This window comes from Pyxicephalus adspersus, chromosome 5 (assembly GCF_032062135.1).
Source record: "Pyxicephalus adspersus chromosome 5, UCB_Pads_2.0, whole genome shotgun sequence".
NCBI lineage: Eukaryota > Metazoa > Chordata > Amphibia > Anura > Pyxicephalidae > Pyxicephalus > Pyxicephalus adspersus.
Genome location: NC_092862.1, coordinates 2,811,820 through 2,838,567, shown reverse-complemented (window position 1 = coordinate 2,838,567; position 26,748 = coordinate 2,811,820). Strand labels below are relative to the sequence as shown.

Genomic DNA, 26,748 nt, shown 5'->3' with positions numbered 1-26,748 from the left:
GGATCCCCCAAGTTCTACCACAATCTTCTCCGGTCTTGGAGGCTTTTATGAACCAGAGCCACTTTGAGGTTTCAATTGTAGCTAAAATTAATATTTTTTAAATCAAAATTTGAAACAAATTATTATGTCTAAATTAGTCTTAGCTTTACAAAAAATTAGATGTTATTTTTTTGTAAAGAGATGACTTCTAACAATTGTTTCCCCTATTTAATAGAACCTAAACTTAAGGAAATAAATATTTTTAGCAATCCACAGGGGTGGAAGTTGAACATATTCTTTTAATATGAAAAATATTCATTTCATATATTTATTTTTTAACCATTACATTTGGTTGAATATAATTTAAAAAAATATCTGATATCTTAGATTAAACATAAAGCAACATCATTGTGCACTATTGATCATTAAATATCAGCATCAAGAATTTCATGAAGCTGATAATAATTCTGCCAAATATGAAGGCGTTTCTTGTCTATTTATTTTACCAAAATTACATTTTTTTATTTATTACATTTATTATTTTTTATTATTTTCTTTTTGTGAAAAGTTATCAGAGAATGCCAATTTTTTGAGCCAACGTGAGCTGGCATTTTTAGGATTTAGGCTTTTACAGGCTTTTTAAATTCGAACAAATTCACATTTAACTTAAAATAAAAATAAGATAAAAAATGCATGGTCGGCATGCTTAAAAACTCATGGCATGGGATGACTGGGTCTAAACTGAAAACAGCCATTTCTAAATGTTAAAGTATAAAAGAAATTTATTAGAGTTGTTCTATTTATTGCTGGTTTATTATTCATTACTTTATAGCTTGTACTTTATTGCTCCAAAAATATGTTTTTGAGATGGTTATTTTGCTTTTAAGGCAAAATACAAGGACGCAATTACATTTATTTTTTTATTATTATTTGAAATTAATGGCCACATTTACCAATGATATAAATTTGATTTTTTTTTAATTCCTAGAAATACTCAGTGCAGTCAATGGAAAGAAACCTTTGTGCCACAAATTTTACTGATTGATTTTTTTTCAATCCTCCTAAATGTTCAAATGTTTTTATTATTTATTTATTTAGTTCCTTTATGTCTGGCTTCTCTGTGCAATTTTTGGCATTTTTTTCTTTTTGTCTCAATGTGACAATGAATTCACAAAACCTATATTAAATTTCAGGAAAACAAAATCATTTATCTAAAAAAAAAAGTACAGTTAGTGTCAAATTTTTTTGCTTGTATATATTTATGTCCGTCTAGTTATTTTTTAGCAACGTCAGCAGTTTATGTTTTTTTGTTTTAGTGTAAACATCTGTTTTATATATATATGTAACACAAAAGGCTGGGGTGGATCAAAGGAGCAGAATGTAAAAATCTGTAGAGGAGAAATCTAAAAATATTTTTTTTCTACTTTTTGGATACTTAGTTTTGTATCTTATCACTATCATTACTTTTCGAGACAATGCAGCAGCCACTTTGATTTTAGCTGAACCAGTTGTTCATTTGTTATAATCATCAGGTGAATAAAAAGGGTATTTTTTTTTATGTCAGAAGGGGAGAAAAGGAAGGTTGGGGGTCTTGGAGTTCAGCTTTATTATAGCACTGAAAGACCACAATGGTCTTTGGTTACTTTTTTTTTCTCCCTCCCCCCTTGTCTTGACAACCACTTTGAAAGCCTTCAATCATGTTCAGTACACAATTCCGGCTCCTCAATGGACATAATAGTGGAAATGGGTGAGAAATTGCAGGGTATGACAAGAGAATGTTTTTTAGCTGCGCTTTAGCATTTATACGGTTGCAATCACCATTACCTGCCTCTCTCTCTCCAACTCACAATTGACACTATCTTTTCAAATGTTTCCCACACAATTGCCATTGTTAAGATTCCCTGAGATGAGATGTCAAAAAGTATAATAAATAACTTTGCCATCTCCTTCCCTGAGGCAGCAATAATGGCCTTTACTAATGTAAAATGTCTAAAGATATCTGAAGATACTAGCTGATCTACTCCTGATATATGCCAGAACAACTGACCCCTGGGAGGTCTGCGCACCTCGGCGGATACCCCTGGACAGGAAATCTTGGGCTGTTGTAGGTTATATTTCATGTGTAGTGATGGGTGAATCCGAGAATACTTCAAACTGGGCTTACGGAACATTTACCGAACTCAATTGCTCAGAAAATTCAAAGAATTATATAGAAACGTGCAGAAACCTATACTCATGATTGATCCAGAGGAAGGCAAAACAATATTGTAACATATGGTGTAATTAGGATATAAGGGGGAAAATATAGAACTTTTTAGGGGTTTATTGCTTTTTTTTATCCTCCCTGCTGAGATTTACCCTATTTGTCCTCTGACTATTGGCCCAATGAAATCCCAAAACATTAAGAGGCTAAATCTTCCAATGGAAACACTTGTTCCAATGGCAACTGTCTAGCCAATCCCTCTGACTTTGTAGAAATTACATTTTTGCATTACTGGACCAGGTGGTGAACCCAAAATCTAAAGGAGGAGAGAAAACTAGCTACCTAGCTTTGCATACCCTTTAAATTATCATTACATTGAAATGGACACTTAGATGGGAATAGAATCATGGTAGAGAGTTGAACATTTTCAATGGTCTTAATGAATTTATTATCCATTTCCAATCCTAAAGAAGTCCACAATCACCTAATATCCCCATTAGGTTTTGTTATAATGTACACTTATACAAAGCATATTTCACATTATGGCACTCTTGCCTAGCGCCCATTTTTGGCTCTCAACCTCATCGATCCATTACTGGTGTTTCCAATGCTCCCCTTTTTTTTCTAGAATCAGAAGCAAATATGCATTAGGTATAATATTGGCCTTATACAAAGTAGCACCCTCCTCCCCACTATTGATGTTGTTGAGGATCGCAATGGACACAGACAAAGCCTCTATATTTGTATTGTCTACACTGTTATGGTCCCAAAAAACACAAGTATTCAGATTCTGTGCAATAGTCCAACTTCATCCTAAAGTCCACTGCCAATTATTCCACTGGTGATTTATGTATTCTCTAAAGGTTGAAAGGCTTTGGTGTGTAAGCAGACCTTTTGCGGAATTGTTATCAGAAGTCCATCCAAACCTTTTCCTCCCCTGGATCTATTGATGTGTATGTTTTGGACGGAGCTCTCACAAAATATTAGAGATTCAAAGAGATTTTGTAATAATATTACCAAATGTGACTACACTATATAGAACATACAATGAATATATAGACAGGCACTAGCAAATGTAAGGTTCGTTTATATAAATTTAAAATTAACGTTGTTGTTGTACGACAGATTGAGTGTGTGAATATAGAATTTAGCTGAGCTATAAACTTTACATGTTTGAAAAGAGACTGAGAACTTGTAATACCAATTCTGTTTTGCTGTATATAATCTTAGTGTACTGGTTTATACAATGGTTAGAGTGCCCCTCATGGGCGGTCCATTTAAAAAAAAAAAAAACTTGGAGCTGTTTTAATTTCAACCCTTGACTGTGGGAATTTGTGGTCAGATAGTGATGTTGGACCAGAGGACACGGCTCAGGCTCAGTTTTGCAATTCGTGCCAAGTGTGTTCATAAATATTGATGTCAGGGTTTTGTGTACACCCCATTAGGCATTTATGCACCCTTGTGAACTGAGGACACTTGGTTTCTCTAAACCAAACTGGACCCAATGTGTTCCTTTGGAGCTGGTTTTGTACACAGGGGTCCAGTCATGGTGGACCGGAAAGGAACTTTCCCAAACTGTGACCACAAAGTTGGAGGAGCACAATGATCTAAAATGGATTTTTGTTCTATATCATATAAAAGGGCCCTCCTCTAATACATGAAATATGTATTTAATTTGTATTTCATGTTGGAGAGTTTCAGTTTAATATACCATTGGTGGCTCTATATTTGAGTTTCCAGGTCAGCAAACCAGCTAAGATCCATATGAGTGATTAAACAGGGGAGCCAATACCTGGGGCAGACCAATACTTTGGGGGTTACGTATAATGGGAAGTTACCAATGGTTCCTTTATTTAAGACCAAATGGCTTAGAGCACTAGGCTACAATTACTCAAATGATATACGAGAGAACTATCACTTAGACCCTCTCATGGCAGACATTAAAGGATCAGTCAACTAACGAGTGCTATTTTTTTTAATGTCAAAAGCACCCAATAAAGATATCACTTATAGGGAAAATGAATCATTTAATACTGAAGACACTTCGGTAAATTACTGATTATGGGTGGATTGAGCCTTTTAAGTCAAGAATAGTTGAGAAATATATTAACCATGTCTGGATTGACCTTTTGGCCTTGATGTTTTAAAGCTCCCTGGAGAAGCTGGAGAAGATGCACTTTCATCTGTGAAGCTGGGTGATCCCGCAAACCTGTAATGGATCTGCTCCAGGATTAAAAACATTTGCTAACAATTTTCAAATTACTTTTTAAAAATACATTCCAGGTTTGCTGGATCACCCAGGTTCGCTAATGAAAGTGTATCCTCTCCAGCCTTGGAGAGCTTTAATAAATCAGAACCTTTAAGTTGAAAGACACCTTAGAGTTGAAAGCCAAAGATCTGACGTGGGGTTTGGCCATAAGACCAATAATATATTTTAATGTCCTTTTAAATCAGACAAACCCGATTTACAAGCTGCCATCAATCTCATTCTCTAAATGACATATACATTTATAGCGTAATTCTCTCGTAAATCGTAGAGAGGCCAGTAAAGGTTTCACAGCTCTCTCCAGCATTTTTCACACTTACAGCATAAAAATGTCCATTAAAGCCCATCTCGATAAATCATAGGATATACGGTCCAAAGACTTTGGTTTTGTCTTTTATTTCATTTAAAGAAAATGTGTTTATTTCAATAAGAGAAGCAGGCCAGTTCTCTTGGTGCAGCCATGGTCTTGGAAGACGAATAAGGTCGAATCTCTCCACAATTGTTCCATTTGCCTACTTGTAGAGCGCCCTTCCTGAACACAATGGCTTCTCTAATGTTATGTGGGTTCTAAAAGCCAATAGGAATCAATATCTTTTAGGGGTGCTAGTGCTGGGTTCAACTTACCAACTTCCCATAATGGCCATAATGGCCCGTATGGCCAATACAAGACAATAATGTTCAAATATTGCCCGAGGCCTGCCAAAATGTTTCAAAAGGCCTGAAGTATGCTAATTCTAAAAATTTGCTGTTGGGCATGTTTTTGCTATGTACCACAATGCAATGTTGGGTTTTCCCTACAATTTGGTTAGGTTTGGGCTGGGGCTATGACTAAGCAACAAGTTTTTTTTTTTTAATTTTGCTTTAAGATTTTAGTATCATATACAGTATACTCATATATAAACCAATCCAAATATAAACCAAGGTTCCCACCTTCTGACGTATAAACCTCGGGTACAATATGCAGCTATTGCTACTAACAATAAAAAAAGTAATCAACAGAAATGCCATGTGTTACTTAAAAAACATATACAGAAATAATAATAAAATCACATAATACAGACTCAGGTTGTTTATCTTTTTTCCACCTTTTTACAGATTAAAATTTTTTGTAGTTTTGATTTATTTATGATGGGTCAATTACTCCTAAATTATCTTTTCTGCATTATTGTTGGTCACCAGTAGATAGTGCTGTGTCTCATGTAAGGTGTGTAACAAACTCTAATGACTCTGACAACTTTACCTGTGGATACAGTGACATCTACTCATGTGACCCTAGTATAAACCACATTTTTAAAATGGAATTTTTAGATTAAAAAAATCATGGTTTATACATGGTTTATACATGAGTATATGCAATATCTTTAGTTGGAAAGCCTTCTTGTGTGACTGGTTCTCTTCACTGTTCCCTGCATAGTGAAAATTAGTTTACTTTAAAATTAATTTGCCAATAGCAAAGGCTGTTTGTGTCACCTCCCTTTAGATGGGGATTTTGGTTAGCCAGGGCAAGTGGATGTTAAGTATTTAAACCACAACTCGTTATTTCTACTTTTCTATCAGTATATTAGAGTTTGTTCAGAACAAAGTGCCAACCAGGCAAGGACCCCATGTACATAACTAGGGATTGTATTGAGTGCGTGAAAATGATACATTGTACTTCTGTACATCACATTCATGTTACATTGGCCACATCCATTTTAAAAAGATATCATCCCTGAACCATTGTGTGTAAAGCTGAATATTGGAGAACAACCAGATCTAAAATTATTTACTCAATTTGTGACATGTTTAACATGGGGGGACCCTTAAAAAATGTTTCAGGTCCTCAGGGCCCCCCTTCTATAATTCCTATATCCACAGCTCACAGTATATTAGTGTGGTGGTCAGTGGGAAGAATTCCTCTTACATTGCTGGCCATTGGGAAGAATGTCACCCTTACAGATAGCCAAAAAGATCATTGGGTCTTTATACTGACCTGAAAGGTGCAAACTGCTCAAGGAATGGCTAGAAACCTCTGGAGGAGCTTGAGAGACAGTGATCTAGTTGATTACTGGATCCCTAAATTATAAATAAGAATGACTATTGTTGGAGGAGGACGCAGAAGGGGGCCTCTCTCCTGTCCTCTCCCCACACCTCTCCTGTACAATGAGCTTTAGAGTCATTGGAATCACAGAGCCAGTCATCTCCCCTCCTGTAAGCCAGTTTACTGTGTAAGTCTGACAGCAACACTGCGTAATACAAAAGAGCCTTTTCTTCTGCTCTTCTATAAAGAAATGCTGCAACATCAACCTTATAAAACGATGTTCTGACGTCATTGTATTGGCTGCAGAAGGGATAGCAATCAGAGTCAGACCATAATGCACCAATCAGAATAAGAAATGAGTTGGACAAATGATCTGTATCATGTATAGAACATTGTAAAATGAGACATTATATCATCTGTAGGACAGAGAGATTCTCATACTGACACCTTCAATGACTCAATGACACCTACCCACCTCTCAGCTTTGTACCCTGATGCCCCCAGAGCTGCCCCAGCATCCAATTAATGGGTGACTCTGCCCCATGCTCACAGGTAGAGACAGCATACGTAGATTCCGGCTAATCCATCTCTGTTCTCCAAGCTGACAGGGAGGTCTTACATCATAATAAAAGCCCCCAACTGTCTAAACCGGTCATTATTACCCTCTAAGGGAGCAACGGCAGCACAAAAATCACTGGCAATGAACAAACCCAGGGATATCATTTTCTTTTATTGAGCTATTTCTGGATAGCGCAGGAGATGTACTTATAGATATGGTTCAGGGTTGATATGTATGTGTGTGTATGTGACACCAATACAGATAATAGGGTCACTTCCTGAGCTTATTCCTTGTGCAAGGATCATATATAAAGAATAAAAGGAGATGTTCCAAATAGCTGCTGGGCTATCAATATATGCAGTTAGTTTGTTAACTCCAAAAAGATTAATGCAATTATTTTCTTATATGTAATTATTATACCAAGGATAATGATGAGGAGGAGAGAGCAGAGAGATGACCCCAGGTTGTTCCTGCCATTCATAGGCTGGGGGCAGGAGGGGATCTACATGTGTTAATAAGCTGCATTAGAGAAGAGTCAGGTCACCAAACTTGCTGTACATTGTGCTAAGTTTTGTGAATCTCAGGAGATTCACTGGGGAGGTTGACCCTTCTATTTCACCCAGTGACTAATAGGAATAGGTCTTGGAACTTGGAAAGTGATGGGTAATGCGAAAATTGGTATATATCACCAAAACAGGAAAATACTCCAAAGGGGACACTTATCATGGTGACCAATGTCTGAGAGGCGAATGAGACAGGAAGTTAGGAAAAATCCCAACAATGGGACAGGAAGTTAATACAAATCCCTATGATTGGACAGAAAGTTAATGTAATTATCCACAACAGGACAGCAAGTTAGAAGAAATCTCCCCTATGGGACAGAAAGTGAAGGGAAATCCCCACAATGAAACATAAATAGCAAATAAACCTTGAGGGTGTTTTATCTTGCCTTCCAAAATTCCAAAATGAAAAAAAGTCCAATTTTATATATGCTTATACCAAAAATAAAATCAGGCTTTTAGTGGGAGTGGCTTTGCTGTCAGCTGAGTGGGTGTTGCCATTAGAAAGTTTATGATTGGATTGTTTAGCTTTATCATTATTTTTTAGGATGAAGCTTTAACATGGAGTCTGCAGGTCCTGAAAAGTTCTGCAGAATTAGGGAGTTATGAGATCTTTCATACAGATGTTTTGCCAATTCTGTGTCTCTCCATTGTGTATAATGACCACTTCTATCTCTTTGCTGTACGTAGTGAGTCCATAGGGACATATTAAACATACACAAGTAACTGGAAACAACACAAAATACAACCCTGACCCAAAGAGCTTACAATCTACAGTATAACTGGCCCTCGGAGAAAGGGCAGCCTATCATTCTGACCCCATAGACACCCAAACACAACATGGTCATCCAGCTCCTTCCAGCTTCTCTCCCGCTGTGCTTTGTGTTTTGCTTTTCTTTTCTCGTCCCTGCATGTCCATGTTTGTCATTTTTATTAACCTCATTTGTGACAGAATTGGTGACTATGGCAGATTTCTTCCTGGGAATGTCTGCCGTTGGCCTGGAAATATCTTCCTCCTCTTCTCTTAATTCCGCTGAAATTTCCGATTTAGTCTGTCATCCTCGAGATCTTAAGACCGAGAGAGGTTTTCCGAATGGGACGCCTAAAGCAAAATGACCTTTTCACTGAAATCGCTGTGTATGGAAATAATGATAACATTGAACGTTTTATAGCATCAAATAGAATTTTATCCACTGCTGAATATTTTATTTCAAAAGAAAAGAAAATGATATTGATTGATATATATTGATCTATTTATTTATCTATCTATATGAGATCTATATTTTTATTATTCCTGTTATTTAAAATGTGATAGTTGAATTATTTGCAATATTTGTGTTTATTGATTATATGACAATTAATCATCTTTGGTCATAGACATTAATGATCATAAAGACCCGCATGACCCATGATAGTCAATTTTGTAATTAATTCATTAAAGTTGTTCCATATGGCTGAAAACAAAGGGGCAACCTTAACACTTGCAGGTCATGCAGAACAATTGCTCCTTCCCTGGCCCAGAATGTTGGAATCTCAATAACTAATGATTGGTCAGTGATTCCTCGTGGCCCCGCAAGTAAAGGAAAGTTTCTATATAGCGCTTTTTTTTCCTTGACCTTTTTAACATTAGGGAACCCTTTAAAAAACTTCCAGGTCTTCAGGGAACCCCTTCTATAATTTTTATACCCACAGATCACAGTATATTAGTGTGGTGGTCAGTGGGAAGAATTCCTCTTACATTGCTGGTCATTGGGAAGAATGTCACCCTTACATATAACCAACAAGATCATTGGGGTCACTTAGTCTGACCTGAGAGGTGGAAAATGCTAAAGAAGCCCCCAGGAAACTGTAGAGGAGCCCTGATTGGGAAACACTGCCATAGATACTGAAAGGAAGTATATTAGCAAGCCTAGCAGGGTGGACACAGACAAGGAGGACAATCAATTGGTTTGCCTGTAAGATGGCCAGAAATAGAAGAGGAAAGAGAGGAGCATCTGTATAGTTTACATGAGATGATATTAGACATTATTCTCCATAGCCAGTTATCCATTGCCCATTTCACTTTGTAAGTGAAATATGCCCGAAAAGCTAAGCAAAAAAGAGTGCAGAATGCAAATACTTATATATTGCACAGAAAAATATATATAAATATGAGATTACAGGTGAGAAAATCTTAAAACTTTGTTTTACCTAAAATCCTGGATGCAGTGTGAAAGGGATGGAACTTCTATCAGGTGAAAGGAAAAGATAACAAGTCCACTCCATAGTCCCAGAAAGACTATATTTGTGTTGAGTAAGATGTTTCAAACACGTTTCGGGGGCTGCAGAGATCTTCCTTCATCAGGGCTGAAAAAACAGCTGAAGCAATTACAGTCTAGATACAAAGACAATGTGCGGTTTTCCTGGAATCTTTGTGTATTTCTTCCAGATTTGTATGCAAGCCAGCATTAAATTGTGCAGGAGCTTCCTGTAATATGGACCTTGCTGCTCTCTGTGTCCATGCACAGAGTGTCTGGTCTTGTCTCCGCCCCTTCCTTTATTCTTCTGCAGCCTGCTTGTAGTAGGTGGAGCTTCTGAGCCCCTCCCACAGCTCTGCTCCCTGCCCAGGCTAAGCGGGACAATGGTAATGTCTCTGCTGCTGGACAGGACTGAGTTATTGCTCAAAATTATGTGTATGGACTGTTGAAGGCTCAGGTGTAACTGCCATCTGAACAAGAAATGGAATTATATACAGTAATCAGCAGCTATTTATCTACGGATCCCTTGTTTCAGTTTAAACCCTTATCATTTCAGCCCTGATGAAGAGTACCCCCCCCCACCCCAAAAAAAAAGTGGCACCATGTAATACAAGCATAATGGAGCTTTAATGCTTCCCTTTAATAAAAGGCTTTAAATGATTTCTGTATACACATTGAATAGTCAGAAGACTTCACAGGACTTAAGGATAAAAAAGGTGCAAACTTTCAGCAATGAAAAGCTCAACATATGACCTAAGCCTTCCACACTTTGCCTCTCACCATCCAGAACCAAAGAATCGGTGGAGTGTCCCTTTATAAAAAGTTTATCTGAAACTGAGATATTTATTTTAGCAAATATTTCTGCCATTTCATGAAAACTTGTTGATGATTAACAAGCTGATTGCAAAGCCCCTGAACATGGTATTATCATTACAATTGCTGGAGAAGTCAAGATGGAGAGTGGGTACATGACATAAGTGAAACAATTAAGTGTCAGATACCTAACGCTCCCAGTATTTTTAGTGACATTACCATATTCAAGGGCTTTGGAATGAATGAAAAAAAAAATAATTGGGTCTGTACCCAATTGGTTATGAAACTGGGTCTGTACAGTTATTGTGCTTATTATGAGGGGCTCCTACCATCCATAGGCTGAGTTCTGGGCTCTGTACACCTGTTGTGCTCATTATGATGGACCCCTACCCCTACCAGGCTCTGTATATTTACTGTACAATGTCGGGGATTCTCACCAACCTAGCACTGAGTTCCTGGGTCTGTACACGTGCTGTGCCCATTATGAGGGTCTTCCACCATCCCTAGACTGAGTTCCTGGGTCTATACACTTATCATTATGAGGGATCTCCACCATTTATTTTTTTGATTTCCTGGTTCCGTACACTGTTTGTGCCCAAGGAGGATCTGGAACACACAGAGGGGAACATAAACAGAAAAGAAATATGGCAGCATGACCAAATGTCTAAATCATCTCTGATATTTAGGAAGCCATTTGAAGTGAACTGTTTAACAAGTATCAGTACAAATGATCAGAAAACATGGGAATCTTTTATTTGTTTCTGATGAATTGGGTAACTATAAAGCAACACATCACGTCCACTCTTTGGATTTGGTTGCTGTAGGGTTTTCCTTTTTCCCTGTCAGCACAAAACTCCAAAAAATTCCCAGCCACTCGGCCCTATCGTTTTATTGAAAAGGTTGCATTGTCCATAGCATAAAATACATACAAACCCAGCAGGTCCAATGACACCTTCACATAGAGCTCAGATGAAGAGATGTCCCCACTATATAACCATTAGCCCCCCCCCCCCTCCTCAATTTCCCATAATGTAACTTTAGTATTTAACTTTTATGTAATATTAACAAAAGAAAATTCCTAAAAAGTGTTAGTTTTTCTAAAGGTTTGTTAAACCAAAATATCCCCATAGCATAAATTTATATTACACTGAATCAGGAAACTCAAAACTGTTAATTTATATTCCTTTTATATGATATGGCAGAAACAATAATAATCCTTAACCACAAATTTATATAAAATAAACAAATATTCTCTCCGTTTGGGGGGTGCACAATCCTCCTTCACCCAATGGTAACCAGCTGAGACAATCAGTTCGGAATTTGTGGTGCTGGTTTTGTCTATTTGTAACATATTGTGCAAGAAATTTTGCAACTCTTTGACTGGTTGTACACTTTTAGGGCCCAGTGTGGATGGCTTTGGAGGACAACAATTTGAGATACTTCTTTGATCATTTCAAATTCATTGACAGGCACATTTACCTGCAGCTGACCTTTTTCTGATCTGCACTCCACCTGCTTCAAGCAGGTTTTAAAGCAAATCAAAGCCCGTCAATTCAGACCCTTAGGCTAGCTTGTAAATACCATTTTAGGAATGTAGGATGAAACACATTTTACACGTTTGCTGGATCACTCAGGTTCTCCTATGATAGTCTATCTTTTCCAGTCTTGGAGAGCTTTAATAAATCATTTCCAATGTGTGCTGATGCCATTCATTTTAATAGATAACCCTAGACAAATTTAGATTTGCCACCAATGAATATGTGCATAGTACAATGCAAATATGAAATGGTGGCATTACCCATAAATGACCTTACCACATACATAGAGCTGGTCAATGTACAATTAAAAGTTCCATTGAAGCGTGGAACTGTGCATACGTTATGGCACATGTTAACATGCGTTGTATTAGGGCTGCCAAAGTTTTAGGGCACCACAATGGATAAAAGAAATGCAAGATAATTTTTTAAGAATTCAGGGCACTACAATAGGCGTCACATACTTAGAGGATGCCTGCTATACATTGGCATCTAAACACATTGTACACTGGAGCCCATTCTCCACAAATGGCACGGCACAGCACCGAAGCTGCATTACTATGCATTATGGCAATGTGTGTTGCACATTTTTGCATGTGTGGCCACAACACACAAATATGAATGGGCTTAGCTATATATTCATAGATATATGAAGAAACAGTAAAGCACAATGGTATGAGACATATTGGATCACAAGTCATTTCTTTGCTGCCCTCCAGTACCTTTTTGTCAGTAAAGCAGAATTTGTACTTTACTAGTGCTATATATATATTTATGCTATATTGTGATTCCTGTGACCCCGGAATCCGCCAGGGTTGTGCATATTGCAGATAAAAAGGCTTGGTATTTTGTTGGAAACGTGTGTGTTCATTGTAGTCCCTTTAGTGATCACTAGACCTCATGTGTCACTTTGTATTTCAATTCTAGGGCATCTCTGTGGAGTTCCTGCGTGGTGCTGCCACTACTGGCACTGACATGGATGTCCGCAGTCCTCGCCATCACGGACCGACGTTCGGCCTTGTTTCAGATACTCTTTGCTGTCTTTGATTCGTTAGAGGGGTTCGTCATAGTTATGGTGCACTGCATCCTACGGCGGGAGGTAGGAGCTTGTTTTTTGATACTCCTTTACTTATAATCTATTCATACCAGAATCAAGAGTTTGGTGCTCCAAATGGACCGCCTTGATATTGTCTTAGAGCAAACTCAAACTCTCAAACTCTTTACCCCTGAGGAACCTTTGTAGTTGTTGGAGAACCCCTGCTATATTCAATTGCATTGGTTTCACATAGGAAGAATATCACCCCCCTTACAGTAATGGTCAGTATGCCACTGACAACTATTGGTCATGCAGCTGGCACTGCCAAGTGGTCTTGGCCCCGGAACTATGCCGGCACCATCGTATGGGGGTTTATTCAGCTACAGCTCCAGGTACCCCAACCTCTGGAGGAACCCTGGTTAAGAATGGCTGCTATAGACCAATACATGAAATACGTTTTTATGCAAAGCAAATTCTTCTTTCCCAACACCTACTTGAGATTTCCCATTGGCGGCTCTCTGAATTCTGCTGTGCTGTAGATACGACTTCCAGGTTGCACACTACACTGATAGCCTTTGCTGTCCCTTGTTCCCTCCTAGGTGCAGGATGCTGTGAAGTGCCGAGTTGTTGATCGCCAAGAAGAAGGCAATGGAGACTCAGGCGGCTCCTTCCAGAATGGTCACGCACAGTTAATGGTAAATATTGTTCCTATAGTGTTATTTTGATTTATATTTGTGGAGTGGTCCAAACCTACAGTGACAACATTTTAGCTGGTGCCTTTTAATAAAGCAAAGCAACAGCCAATTTTTGGTTTTTGAAGGGTGAAACCTGTTGGTTTGTATTGTCCCGTAGTTCTGTATTACAGAACACCTCCTCTTCTCCTCATTTCCATTATATAGGGGGTGTTTTTGTAGTTGAAATCAAGGCTGAGAACACTGATTGAGAATTCTGTACAGCAGAGGCAGAGTGTGAAGGAAATTCAGCCTATGTCAGTCAGTGGGACGCTGTATGACTAACAGAACCAGATGGGGGTTCTAATACCAGTTCTAATAACTTGACTTTAAATCTTGTATGATTTCTCATTTATTTCACAAGAACAATTTTTAGCATACATAACATTCCCAACATTGGACAGTTGTGCACCATTACACATATAATACTGACTGCTAAACATCCAAATTATGCCACAAATCACTCAGCATAGCTAGAAAAATATTATTCAATCCTGGAAGAGATCCAATACCCAGCCAATCCTTCCTGGCCTTGCTCATCTCTGTAATAGTAAGTGTGTAGTAAAATAAATAGTGTTTGTGAGCTCCTTTGGTGGACACGGATGGCTGTCATTGGTTCGATGCAGCTTGTACAGCGCTGTGTAATAGGTTGGCACTATATTCATTCTATTGGGAATATTGAGTGATGGGTCATATGACGAGAATGTAGGTAACCTCTAGTGCTCAAATGTATGGAAACAGCTCAAATACTCACTATTATAATGACCACGTTCTGAAATTGTCTTTTTGGGCATTTTATCTTTCTGTGTTACTGATTAGGATTACAAATATCGCAGCAGATTCACAATTTGTCTATTGATACCTATTCTGGGTTAGTGTTTTATGTATGAGTTCTCTGGATTAGAATGACGGCCATGAAAATAGGAGATTCAGGAAGCAGAATCTCTTCAAAGTTGACCTTTCACTAAAATGAAAGATTGGCTTACACCCTCCGGAACCCCGTCCATAAATCGTGTATTATTATTAGGTGATAAATGGACCTGTAAAAATTTCAGGATGATATTTATCCTTCGCCTGTCTTCCTTCTAGTAAATGTCTATTGAACACAGAGCAGGCAAAACCTTAAAAGATTACAGTCCAGTCAACTACAAGAGAATCTTCTTATTAGATTCCAGCTGCTCCACATTCCACCAGTGTCTTCTGGGAAGGGCATCATCCTTGCCTAGGCACCAGGGATGCAAGATGGGGGAAGGTCAAGGTTATGATTTGGGAAAGGAACCCAAAGAGTTTCAATCTTTCTTCTATTTCAGTGAAAGGTGTGCAATAAAAGTATCAGTACACATAAATTATACAAATGTTGGTTGAGTGTTGAAAGAGCAATTGGGGTGCCCATAGCCAATCAGATTCATGACAATGTTTTTGCATTGTAAGTAGTGTGATCTGCTGTACCAAAGTGTCTGTAGCTATAATTTTAGGTAAATTTTACCTATTTTTGTTTTCCAGCTAGAGGAAGCCAATAACCCGTACATCTGCACGGCCATGGTGGGGCTAAAAGACAAGAAAGCGGCGGTATGATATAGTGTGCTATGCATGAAAAAAGTTTGTTGCAAACGTTAGGGATGCAGCAGGAGGGACGAGGTCCTGATTCCTCTATATAGATAGAAATTGTGGGGTCAGCATCATAAGAGGGGTCACCAGCAGGAGGAAGGAGGTCCCAATTCTCTTATATAGATAGAACTATGAGGTCACCATCACTAGAGGGGGCACCAGCAGAAGGTCCTAATTCCTCTATATAGATAGAATTGTGGGGTCACCATCACTATTTCCTATATAGATAGAATTGTGGGGTCACCATCACTTAGAGGGGTCACCAGCAGGAGGAAGGAAGTCCTGATTCCTCTATATAAATAGAATTGTGGGGTCACCAGCAGGAGGAAGGAGGTCCTGATTCCTCTATATAAATAGAATTGTGGGGTCACCATCACTAGAGGGGTCACCAGCGGGAGGAAGGAGGTCCTGATTCTCCTATAGTTTTTAATATTGGTTTGAGTAATTGGCACACAGATGGAGGAAAATGCAAAAATTCTATTCTTCTGTATACAGAAATGACATCAGCCAACCAACTCTGCTTTTACATTTGTTATGGATGCAGGAATTCTAACTCTGCGATTTTTTTTCCCTACAGTCAGAATTTGAGAAAGATGTGGACCTGGCATGCAGATCAGGTGAGGAATGTATAGCTTTGTATATAATAATCAGGATTTGTTTAGTGAGTCCTCCAGCAGGGCAGAGTATTTCAGGATTTAGATAGAAGGGGAGGGCTAACCTTCTAATTACAATCCTGCCCATTGATTTTTTTCTCTCTCTGTATTTATTTATTTCTGGATCTGAGGTGACACTGACAGTGGTGCATTGTGCATTCCTAGGTCGTCCAGACTGCCTGATTTGCTGCATTACTCTGTTAATTCCTTGTCTTTTCACACCATAAAACCTCACCGATCTTTACTGCAATTAAGCAATAGAATCATCACTTAACTTGCTCCTGGTAGGCAAACATGTCACGAGTCAGGGCTCCAGAGCCGCAGAATAGAATCCGTGGAAGAATAGACCATTTAGCATGAAATATCTGTCATTATTTCAAGTGCTCTTCACGCCCCGCGGTAATAGAGCGAGCCTATCTCCTCCGGGGGAGTGTGAACCTTGCTCCTCTAACATGTATTATTAGCAGATTAGGAGAATTGCACCTTCATCAGACTTCTGTCCATTCAGCAATAAATCTATACTCAAGAAAAGAAATGTTATATATTGCATTAAATCCATGCAGGGGCTACATTTGGGCTTGAATTGGGCTTTGGCACAATTTTTTTTTCTGCAATGATTTGCATTTTTTTAGAAAAAGTATACAAAATACACCTAAAATCTAGAGCGACGTGAAGCAATAAAATTCACACAGTAACATAAAGGAAGCATCACAACAGAACCGGGTAATCTAGTTGTATTAGCAAAATGCTAAAGAGAGAACAAATATGGTATCCGCAGCAGATCCAAGAAATCATACATCAGATCCAGCATCAGACAAGCAGTGGTTAAATTGGACTTATCACCACAATTTAAAATTTTCATAAAATAGTTGATAACCTTCTAATATAAAATAAAAAATGTGTTTGATTTTTCCTAGATATTTTTCCCCTTCTGTCTTTATTGCCGCGGAGCCTCCTTGGATACCTATGTCACATATCCCAGGAGATTTCTGTCTCCTCTTTTGTGCATACCCGATCTCCAGCATGCGCAGAAATGATTTTGCATACAATCTAAACAAAAAAAGTGTTGATCTCATGCGTGCGCACTGGGATCCTCACTTTTGTTTTACATTTACAGGAGGAAATGTCACCCAATCTTGCGTTTGTACAGTGCGAGATGGGGTGACGTCGGCAGAAGATGGCGGCACCGGCTGGTTCCTCTGCGCTAGGACAAATCCAGGATTGCAAAGAACCAAATGGTTGTCCAGCTAATAGCCTTGTATTGTGAGATGACCCAGTAAGGCTCTGCAAATACAGATAATTTATGCTTACAATCAGGGGAAGTATTAGACTAAATAGGGCCCTCAGAAAATATTAGGTAGGGTCCCCTAATGCAAAGCATATCAACTCCCTTCAACTATATCATTCCGTCTATTGGGGTCATGGAAGGTGGAGGCCATGGGCAGTTCCCCAGTTTGCATCATCCACTACAAACCCAGCCTTGCATGAAATTTGCAAATATGGCTGCTTGTTATGTATATGCGTGATTACAAATTATACAACGTGCTTTACAACAGATCAATAATTTCATTTACATTAGGATTTTTATTTAAAATATTAAAACGAATATTCAGGCAACATTGAAACATTGTATCCAGAGCAGAGGCAACTGTATTAGTTGAAAAATTACTTTATTGGCAATTACTATATAATATTATGTGATTTTTTCCTACAGATTCTTACTGTTTTCAATAAAGAGAACCTGTCACAACAGCTAAAGATAAACTGCTGTTTCAGGCTTTCCTAGCAGAAGTGCTGGTTCCAGGGCAGTCACTTTCTCTACAATATAACGCACAGCAATATCTCTGCCCCAGACCCAGCTTCTGTTGCTTGGTGGACATTTCCCTCCAGTGCTGCACCCACATGTACCCCAGATCATAACACTGCCCCAACAAGCACTCCAGATCATACCACGGCCCCACAAGCACCCCAAATTATAACACGGCCCCACAGGCACCCCAAATTATAACACGGCCCCACAGGCACCCCAAATTATAACACGGCCCCAAAGGCACCCCAGATCATAAGACTGCCCCACAGACATCCAAAATCACAACACTGCCCAACAGGAACCCCAGATCATATCACTTCCCCCACAAGCACCCCAAATCATAACACGGCCCCACAGCCATCCCAGATCATAACACATCATATCACTGCTCCCACAAGCACCCCAAATTATAACACTGCCCCCACAGCCACCCCAGATCATATCACTTCCCCCACAAGCACCCAAAATTATAACACTGCACCTACATGTACCCCAAATCACAACACTGCCCCCACAGAAACTCCAGATCATAACACTGCCTCCACAAGCACTCCAAATCATAACACTGCCCAACAGGCACCTGAGGTCACTTCCCCCACAAGCACCCCAAATCATAACACTGCACCCACATGTACCTCAGATCATAACATTGCCCCCCCAGGCACCCCAGATCATACCACCAATAGGCACCCAGTGCTTGTTTCCCCTCTTCCAAGTTGAGTGGTGCTGCATGAAGGAGCTAGGTATTAACTAAATTGGTATTTTTTTTTTGGTTGTTTATTATTCCCCTAGAGTTCAAGTTTGACTGCTTAGTGACTTTGTCTAACGACATGTAGACAAGGTCAATGTGGGCAGTGAGAACACTTTGTGTAGCCATCTTTATAGTTCAAGCATTTACTTGCAGTAGTGTTTCCTGATTATGCACCCACACACCTTTTCCCATCCAATCATTGCCAGGATCATTTTTATGGTCACCCTAAGATACCCTGGGCTGGCCAGGAAGGACAGAAAGATGATTGACAGATTTAACAACCTGATCTTACAATTTTCTTTTTCAAGATCAGCTGTTGCTGGGATTATCTTTGCCTTTCCATGCCATAGACATATCATACAAGCTTAGCTGAACTTTCATGCTCATGAGACAGTAATCAACCGATTCCCAGACTAACACTCCACTTTTTTTTTAACACACCAGATTTTTTTGGTTAGGTTTACCCTGCGATGTTAGCTGCCCTTATTTCTTCCAAACGTGTCAAAGGAACAGGAAGTACGTGGAAATCTTGCCAGTGGGAAAATGAAATGAAAACTTCTATAATTGTATCCAGAACATTGGCATTGAGCGCTAAAGTATCTAAGAGGAGGAACATGATGATATTGTTCAATGATACCTTTTCCCCATGGATCTCCACATTAGATTTTTTGGCATTGCATCTCCAAAAGTTTTTGTTGCTCCTACCCATGAACAATATAAAATCTTTCCATTGCTATTACTTTTCTTCTGTACGCTGTCATTGAGATTCATGATGTAAATTGTTGTATGAAGAATTTATATATTTATAATTTTGCTCTTTTTTCTATTCCAGCCATTAGCAAAGACATTTCAACATGTAGGACATCAACCATTACGGGGACCTTAAAACGTCCGTCATTGCAAGATGAAGAAAAGATGAAGAACCATCAAAAGGGATCGAACTTTAATAGTCTTCCAGCCAATGTTTCTAAAATGCATCTTCAAGGCTCTCCACATTATCTTGGAAGCATCAATCTCAACGAGTACAATAACCATACGCTCACCCTAAAAAAAGATAAAACCCAGCCCCCGAAGCCCATGTACATGTGCGAAGGGGACATCTTTAAAAAATTGGACTCTGAGCTCACCAGGGCGCAGGAGCAGTCAATGGACACCAGCTACGTCATTTTACCCAGCAACACGGCCACATTGAGGGCCAAGCCAAAGGAGGACAGCAAATACAGCATGAACATTGACCAGATGCCACAAACCCGGCTCATTCATCTCAACATGGCCGATCCCACCTACATGGTGAAGAGTCCACCTCGGGAACGTTTGGGCATATTATGTCCCGAGCAGGGATCTCCAATGCAGAAACAACAGCTGCACCCCAGCGAGTCACAGATCCCTATGGGGTTATGCGAAAAGGCAGAATTAGGGACAACAGGCATTGTCCCAAAGGGCGAGACCATCTCCACCCTATCGATGAGCTCTTTAGAGGTGAGAAAGCCAAACTGCTCATATATTGTCCAAATGTATATTATGTCTGTGCAAGGTTCACATCAGTGCTTCTCAAGCTTTTTACCATTGGGGAACCCTTAAAATAAATTAAGATCTTTAGAGAACCCCTTCGATAGTTCCAATACCCACAGCTCCCAGTATATTAGTGTGGTGGTCAGTGGGAAGAATTCATCTTACATTGCTGGCCATTGGGAAGAATGTCACCCTTACAGATAGCCAAAAAGATCATTGGTGTTAGTTAGTCTCACAAAAATTACTCATTGCTCAAGAAACTAGCAACTTCTGAGGGAACCCTGGTTGAAGAACACAACATCAGCCAGGTCACTGACCGTCAGATCTTTGGGATACAGATGTTGGGAAACATCTTTCTGACTGGTTTCATGCTTCAGGATAACTTAATAATATCCAAATACAAGAGCCATGTGTGTCATTACTTGGTCTATATTGTGTATTTCCTCCAGATCTCTCAAGTATCCTAAAAAAAATGCTTACAATTAAAATATTCTGCACCTCTCTCCAGGAGTTTCCTGTAATAAAGACCGGTGACTGCTGCTGTCTTTCCTTGTACAGGGTGACCGGTCTTGTATCCGCCATTTTGTGGTTTTCTGCCGGCAGCCTGTAATAGGTTGACCGCCATATTTTAAATATAACATTGGCACTTTTGTGTTTACCCATTCAGATGAGTTGAATGCCAACATAAAACATAAAAAGCCAAGATGAAGGATGAAGGATGAGGATCAAGATAGGAGAAGAAAGCTGGGGATTATAAATTTGAGGTTGAAATCACAATACAATAAATCGAACAAGCGTATATAACATAAGTACACTCCTATACATCAAATATTAGGTCAATCCCTTTTGCACATTCATAGGATAAATGGACCATAGACTATACAGCAAAATCCCTACGTCTCCAAAAGTTCAACATTCAAGAATGTTTCTGAGCCTGGCGTTTCGCCTGTTGGCTTCTCCAGGGGTATTATGAGAAAGTGAAATACTGTTACAAAAGATATATATGTCAATTAATGCAGATAAATATGATTGAAGAAATACCTGCATGTACTAACCAAAAGTCCAACTCTGCTGATGTCAATTTCTCATGGAGAAGGACGTGCAGTTTCATCCAGTGCAGCGTACCATAATGTGTCTTTTGGTGCATTACAGCACATGTGTGTTGGGATGCCATTAATAGTGAATGGGATCTCAGCATACTAACACACAACATGCCCACCATGCATTGCAAACCAGTCAACCAATCTTACACAACAGCAATTGTGGGTCACGGTAAAAACGCATCATTTGTGCTAAATGCTGTTTCACTTTCCCATGTCAGAACCATGCCAGGTAAATGATAAATCACTGATATTATACAAACATGGCCCAGCAGAACAGGACAGCAGCAGAAAAACTCTGATTGGTTTTATATGTTTATTATATTTTTATTTCACATTATTAATAATAAATATTTTCCTTACAGAGAAGAAAATCGCGGTATGCAGAACTAGATTTTGAGGTATGTTTGAGTTGTTTTTAATAATTTATTAGTCAATCCTAAATATTTGTGTCTCAGGTTCCACAATTATTTATAGATGGTGTGCAAGCAAGCAGATACTACATATATACATATACATATAGATATACGCTTATAAAAAGCCAACATCCTGGTCTGCCAGTTTTGGAATGCAGGCTCCTCTACCATAATGCATAGACAACCACATGACCTCCGGTGCAGTTGGCAGTGCCCAATAGCTGCTGAATAGCCAATGAAGTTGCAGGACATTCCTAGAGAGTTCTCCCTTTTCTGTAGGCAGCTTTGCAACATTGAACTGACAACATGTCAACATAAAGCAAAAAAACATAACTGACTTTACCCCATAGTGATGCCATGTAGGGAATTAAATAAAAAAAAATATCCATGTACTTATAAAAAGATGGGTTAAAAATACATAATAAAATTACATTTTCAGTTCATATCAACTAAATTAATTGCAGGTGCATGAAAATAAAAATTAAATGCTAGCTAGGGCCTATTTCATTATGTGAAGCAGTGGTCTTCCTGCAGTGGTTGGGCACGCCCCCCTGCTAAATCAGACCTATAGCTATGCAAGCTCATGCTCAATGCTAACTGGAGAGTTTGAGCTATGAGTCAGCAGGGGGCGTGTCATATCTCTGTAGAGTGATTACTGCTTCCACACAGAGAGAAAGGCAGGGGACAGACTTCTTTTACTCAAGCTGGGGATAAGAATAAAAATGAATGCTCTTTAGCTGAATAAAACTAAATGTTAGGTTATTTTTTCCAATCATAACTGGATCAAATTGACTTTTTCCACAGAAAATTATGCACACCAGGAAACGCCATCAGGACATGTTCCAGGACTTAAATCGGAAACTTCAGCATGCGGAGAAAGATAAGGAGTCTCCAACAGCGGAGAGCAAGGTGGGCTACAATTAACCCCTTCTTGTCTGCAATCTGTATATAAACATCCTCCTACACAATGTGATATGAGCATATTTATATGTTTTCCTATTTGAGAACCTGCAACCGAAGCATTGCTGGGCTGCTCACTCAATTAGGACTGTCACCGATTATTTGAATTCCCATTGACAAATGACTTCCTCATCAAAAAAGAGACCTTTCAGGTTGCAGATGAACCCCCTTCCACTTTACATTGGTATCTTAAAAACTAGCTTTAACTATAAACTATATTAATTCTGTAATTGTCAGATACAGTTATAGAAAAAAAATTCTTCTTTTTTTTAAGGTGTTTATTTTTGCATATTTGTCAGCTTACTACAAAATATATTATCTATTATATAAATATATATATCTATATATATATATATATATATATATATATATTATCTATCTATCAATTATATATTTATCTATTTTCCCTGGCTGATTGGGCTGTCATTTATTTATGTTTCCACTTCTTATCTTCTTATTCTGGTTTGGTTTTCAACATTCTATCTAATAAAAAAAAATGTGATTTTAACCCCAATTTTTCACTCAATAATTAACCTCAAACAGGATTCCCTTGGATTAATGGAGTGCCCAGCTCCTCATACTACATTAATACAAGTTCCTTTTGGTAGTGCCAGGCTTCACAAGCTACATGTTCAGCCATGGTAGTGCTGGACTTCCCCTACTACATTGGGACCTATCCCCACTGGCTGTGCTCATCCCGTATTTATACTTGTTCTCCATAGCAGTAGCCTATTCCCCATACCGCATTATTTCATGTGCTCCATGGCCATACCTGGTTCCTTATACTGCATTAGTACCTGACTCTATGGCAGTACCTGGTTCCCCAGACTACATCATTTACTGTCCTCCACAGTGCCAGGCTCCCAACCCCTATTTTTAACAGTTGTTTACCTTGTTTTTTGGACATTTGAACTAACTTAATTCTTTGGGAGGCAAAATTTGCTTTTAAGTGGAACTTGACTGCACACAGCACATGACCAAAGTCCTAGAACAATAAAAGAAGTCTGTAGAAGTAGAATGATTTAGCCTCAAGCCAAAAAAACTGGTGTGGGGGCAGACATGATGGATCACTCGTTCTTTTTCTGCTATCACTCTTTTTTTCCAGCTGCTCCGATTAACCTAAAACTGCTTGGCTGGTGGAAAATATAATGGATTATCTATCACTGCAATTATCTAGATGTCAATATTGCGGGACCCCTTCCTCTGCTTTCAAAGTAAAGCAAATGCTGAGCTTTAGTGAGAAATGCCCAACTCTTTTCAAGTTTTGCAGAGTCTTATGCAGGCTTTGGCAAACCCTTTGGTTTATCGACCCCAGAAGAAAAAGTACATGAGAGCTTTTTGTCAATGACAACAATATTACTTTCTATTTATCTGCACCATATGGCCAAAGTTGACACCTGACACTCAAACCTCTAGGAATTTGTTGGACATCCCTTCCCAAAAACCATATAATTGCCCCCAAACCATCTTCCAGCTATAAGAGACTCCACTCTTCTAGGGATGAAATAATTAGTGTTGTGTTTGTAGGAATTGATACACATTGTTAAATCAACATACTAATTCAATAACTTATCCATTACTTTAGCCCAAAAGGTGGTGGTGATAGATTGCATGGTGTCCATCAACTGTATCTATCTATCTATCTATCTATCTATCTATCTATCTATCTATCTATCTATCAATCTATCTATCTATTGATCTGTCTGTCGTTTTTCATATCATTCTTTCTCCAATTCTAATTAAGACATTTTTATTATTCTACAGATAGAAAAACAGCAAACACCCAGCAAGAGGTCTTGGGAAGGAATGAGGAAGATTCAGTCTCCACCATCTTGGGTTAAAAAGGACATGGAGCCAGTGTCACCTTCTCCCTTAGAACTAAAGACTGTGGAGTGGGAAAAAACAGGGGCAACGATACCTCTGGTGGGGCAAGACATAATTGATCTTCAGACCGAGGTCTGAAGCTTACGATAAAGACTTCTTTTTATTTTTAAAGAATATGGTTCCATATAAAACGGAGAGATGTTTGGTTTCTTTTGAAACCTTGTTAAAGTACTTTTTTGCATTGTTCTCAGAAGGGATATTCCGTTAGGCTCTTAGAGGTAGACACAACGTGCTCTCTCTCCCGGGTTGTGGCAGAAAAAGACAGCTAAGTGGTCAGAAGACGAGGCTATCGGACGGAGATCGACTTTCGAAAGAGTCTTCAACTGGCCTTCAAGCGGAGGTGACACTGAGGAAATCCATGAGGTTGGCTGGCAATCATTCAACAACAAAAAATTCCTTAAATGAAAGACGTTCAATAGCCTCCTGATAGCAAATAACAATCATATAGTACTTTGATGTATTATATAAAAGCTTTCGAGCCAGCTATTATAGAATCCAAACCTAAGTCTTCAGTGATGTAATGCCTTGCTTGACTATCTCCATAAAGTATGTTTAGGTTTCCACCACAAAAACCCGACAGAGCTGGCCCTGAAAACTGGGTGACAGCAAGAGCAAAGCCCAGCCGTCCTTGACTAGTCTGAGTAGATAGAACCAAATAATAATAATACAAAAATAATAATAATAATAATAATAATAATGAAACCCAGCATAGTGAGGCTTTAAACCTAGATCAAGTGAAGATTATATTTTGAATGGAAGTCTTTGACTGTTATAAAGCAAACCGCATAAGAATTCCTTTTGATTAATCAATCTTCACCCTCTGCTAGGTCAAGCAGATGATTTTTTGTTACGAGAAGATTGTTCTAAGCAAAAATGTTAATATATATAGTTTTGTAACAATGGCTTGTGGGACTTGACAGACTGCATTAAAAAATAAGCTATGGAGACCCAATAAAAGTGTTCCCAAACTTCAGAGCACTTGTTTCTTTGCTCTTCTCCTTTTCGAGAAAACTTTCCATTTGACCGAGGATCCGAAGAACCAGGTGGCCTTGGTAGCTGTTCCGTGTCAACGTGACCGCGAAGTCCAAGAAGACGAAGGCCATTGGTGGAATCCCCAAATCCCCAACGACTTCTGTTGCGTCAATTAAAGATGCATCATTTAACCTTAAAGCAAGTTGCTTGATATGCAAGCATTTTTTTTTTATTTTGGCTCCAGTGTTATTTTTATTTTTGGAAAACAAAAAGCAAAATGACATTTATCTTGTCATGACCTGTATATTAAAGAGATCTATTAATGTTTAAATGATTTAAAAAGCAAATCCAAAATAGTAAATAAAAGAGATTTAAAAACAAAAAGAATTACTTAAAAACTGTGATGTAATTGTCAGATTTTAGATTATATATATGAAGAGAAAGCACAAGGCATCCAGTGCCGTGTTGTAAAATATTGTAATTATTATAATTACACATAATGAATTTTACCATATAAATATCTTTTTACTGTGTTTTCATTTTTTTAACACTCAAAGCGTTCTGATCATCCAAACCCCCCAAAACATTAGCAATGTTCTGTAATAACTATGTGTTTGTTTAATAACTGTTTCTTTTTTATTTTATTTTTTGGTTTTATTTTTATGTTTTCCTTTGCCCAATGACCCCGTTATTTTTTTTTCCCCCAGATCTGTGTTTGTCAGTTTTTTTGTACAGTTTTCTGAGCACAAATGAATGTGTTTTATTTCTAATAAAAACCATGTAAAGAATATTGTACTTTTTCCTGCTTAAAAAAAAAAACATGAATTGCATTCTAACCCCCAGCAAATATTTTACCCTATGATATGACCCCTTTCAGTTTTTTTTCTGTCTGTGTTCTATGTGGGAGATTGAAGCTTAATACACTTGGGTCAGTTCCCACTTTGGATCTAATCATCATTTTCTGTATGCTGACATCAGACCAATCATTCACCTCCAATTTTTTGGTCCTTGAAATATTGTGGATGGATCAGGCAAAACTGAAAATCCAATTAGGAGCCCCCATGATCCTGTAGTTCACCCCACCCCCAACAATTGCAAGAATATCACACACATGCGCACAATGTTTCTGAACTGATGACCCAA

The 26,748-nt window shown here is 38.6% G+C and overlaps 1 protein-coding gene across 5 annotated transcripts in view; it reads left to right on the top strand.

Annotated features, from left to right (window-relative positions):
• Window positions 1-25,606, top strand: part of ADGRB1 (adhesion G protein-coupled receptor B1) — a 340,003-nt gene extending 314,397 nt beyond the window's left edge. For all 5 annotated transcript variants that reach the window (XM_072410568.1, XM_072410570.1, XM_072410569.1 and 2 more), the window contains 8 exons: window positions 13,100-13,271; window positions 13,808-13,903; window positions 15,443-15,508; window positions 16,125-16,164; window positions 19,594-20,240; window positions 21,739-21,774; window positions 22,594-22,698; window positions 24,514-25,606. In XM_072410568.1, coding sequence (XP_072266669.1) covers window positions 13,100-13,271; window positions 13,808-13,903; window positions 15,443-15,508; window positions 16,125-16,164; window positions 19,594-20,240; window positions 21,739-21,774; window positions 22,594-22,698; window positions 24,514-24,711 — 1,360 coding nt within the window. In that variant the 3' untranslated portion in view covers window positions 24,712-25,606. The remainder of the gene's footprint in view (window positions 1-13,099; window positions 13,272-13,807; window positions 13,904-15,442; window positions 15,509-16,124; window positions 16,165-19,593; window positions 20,241-21,738; window positions 21,775-22,593; window positions 22,699-24,513) is intronic.
• Window positions 25,607-26,748: the final 1,142 nt, after the last annotated feature.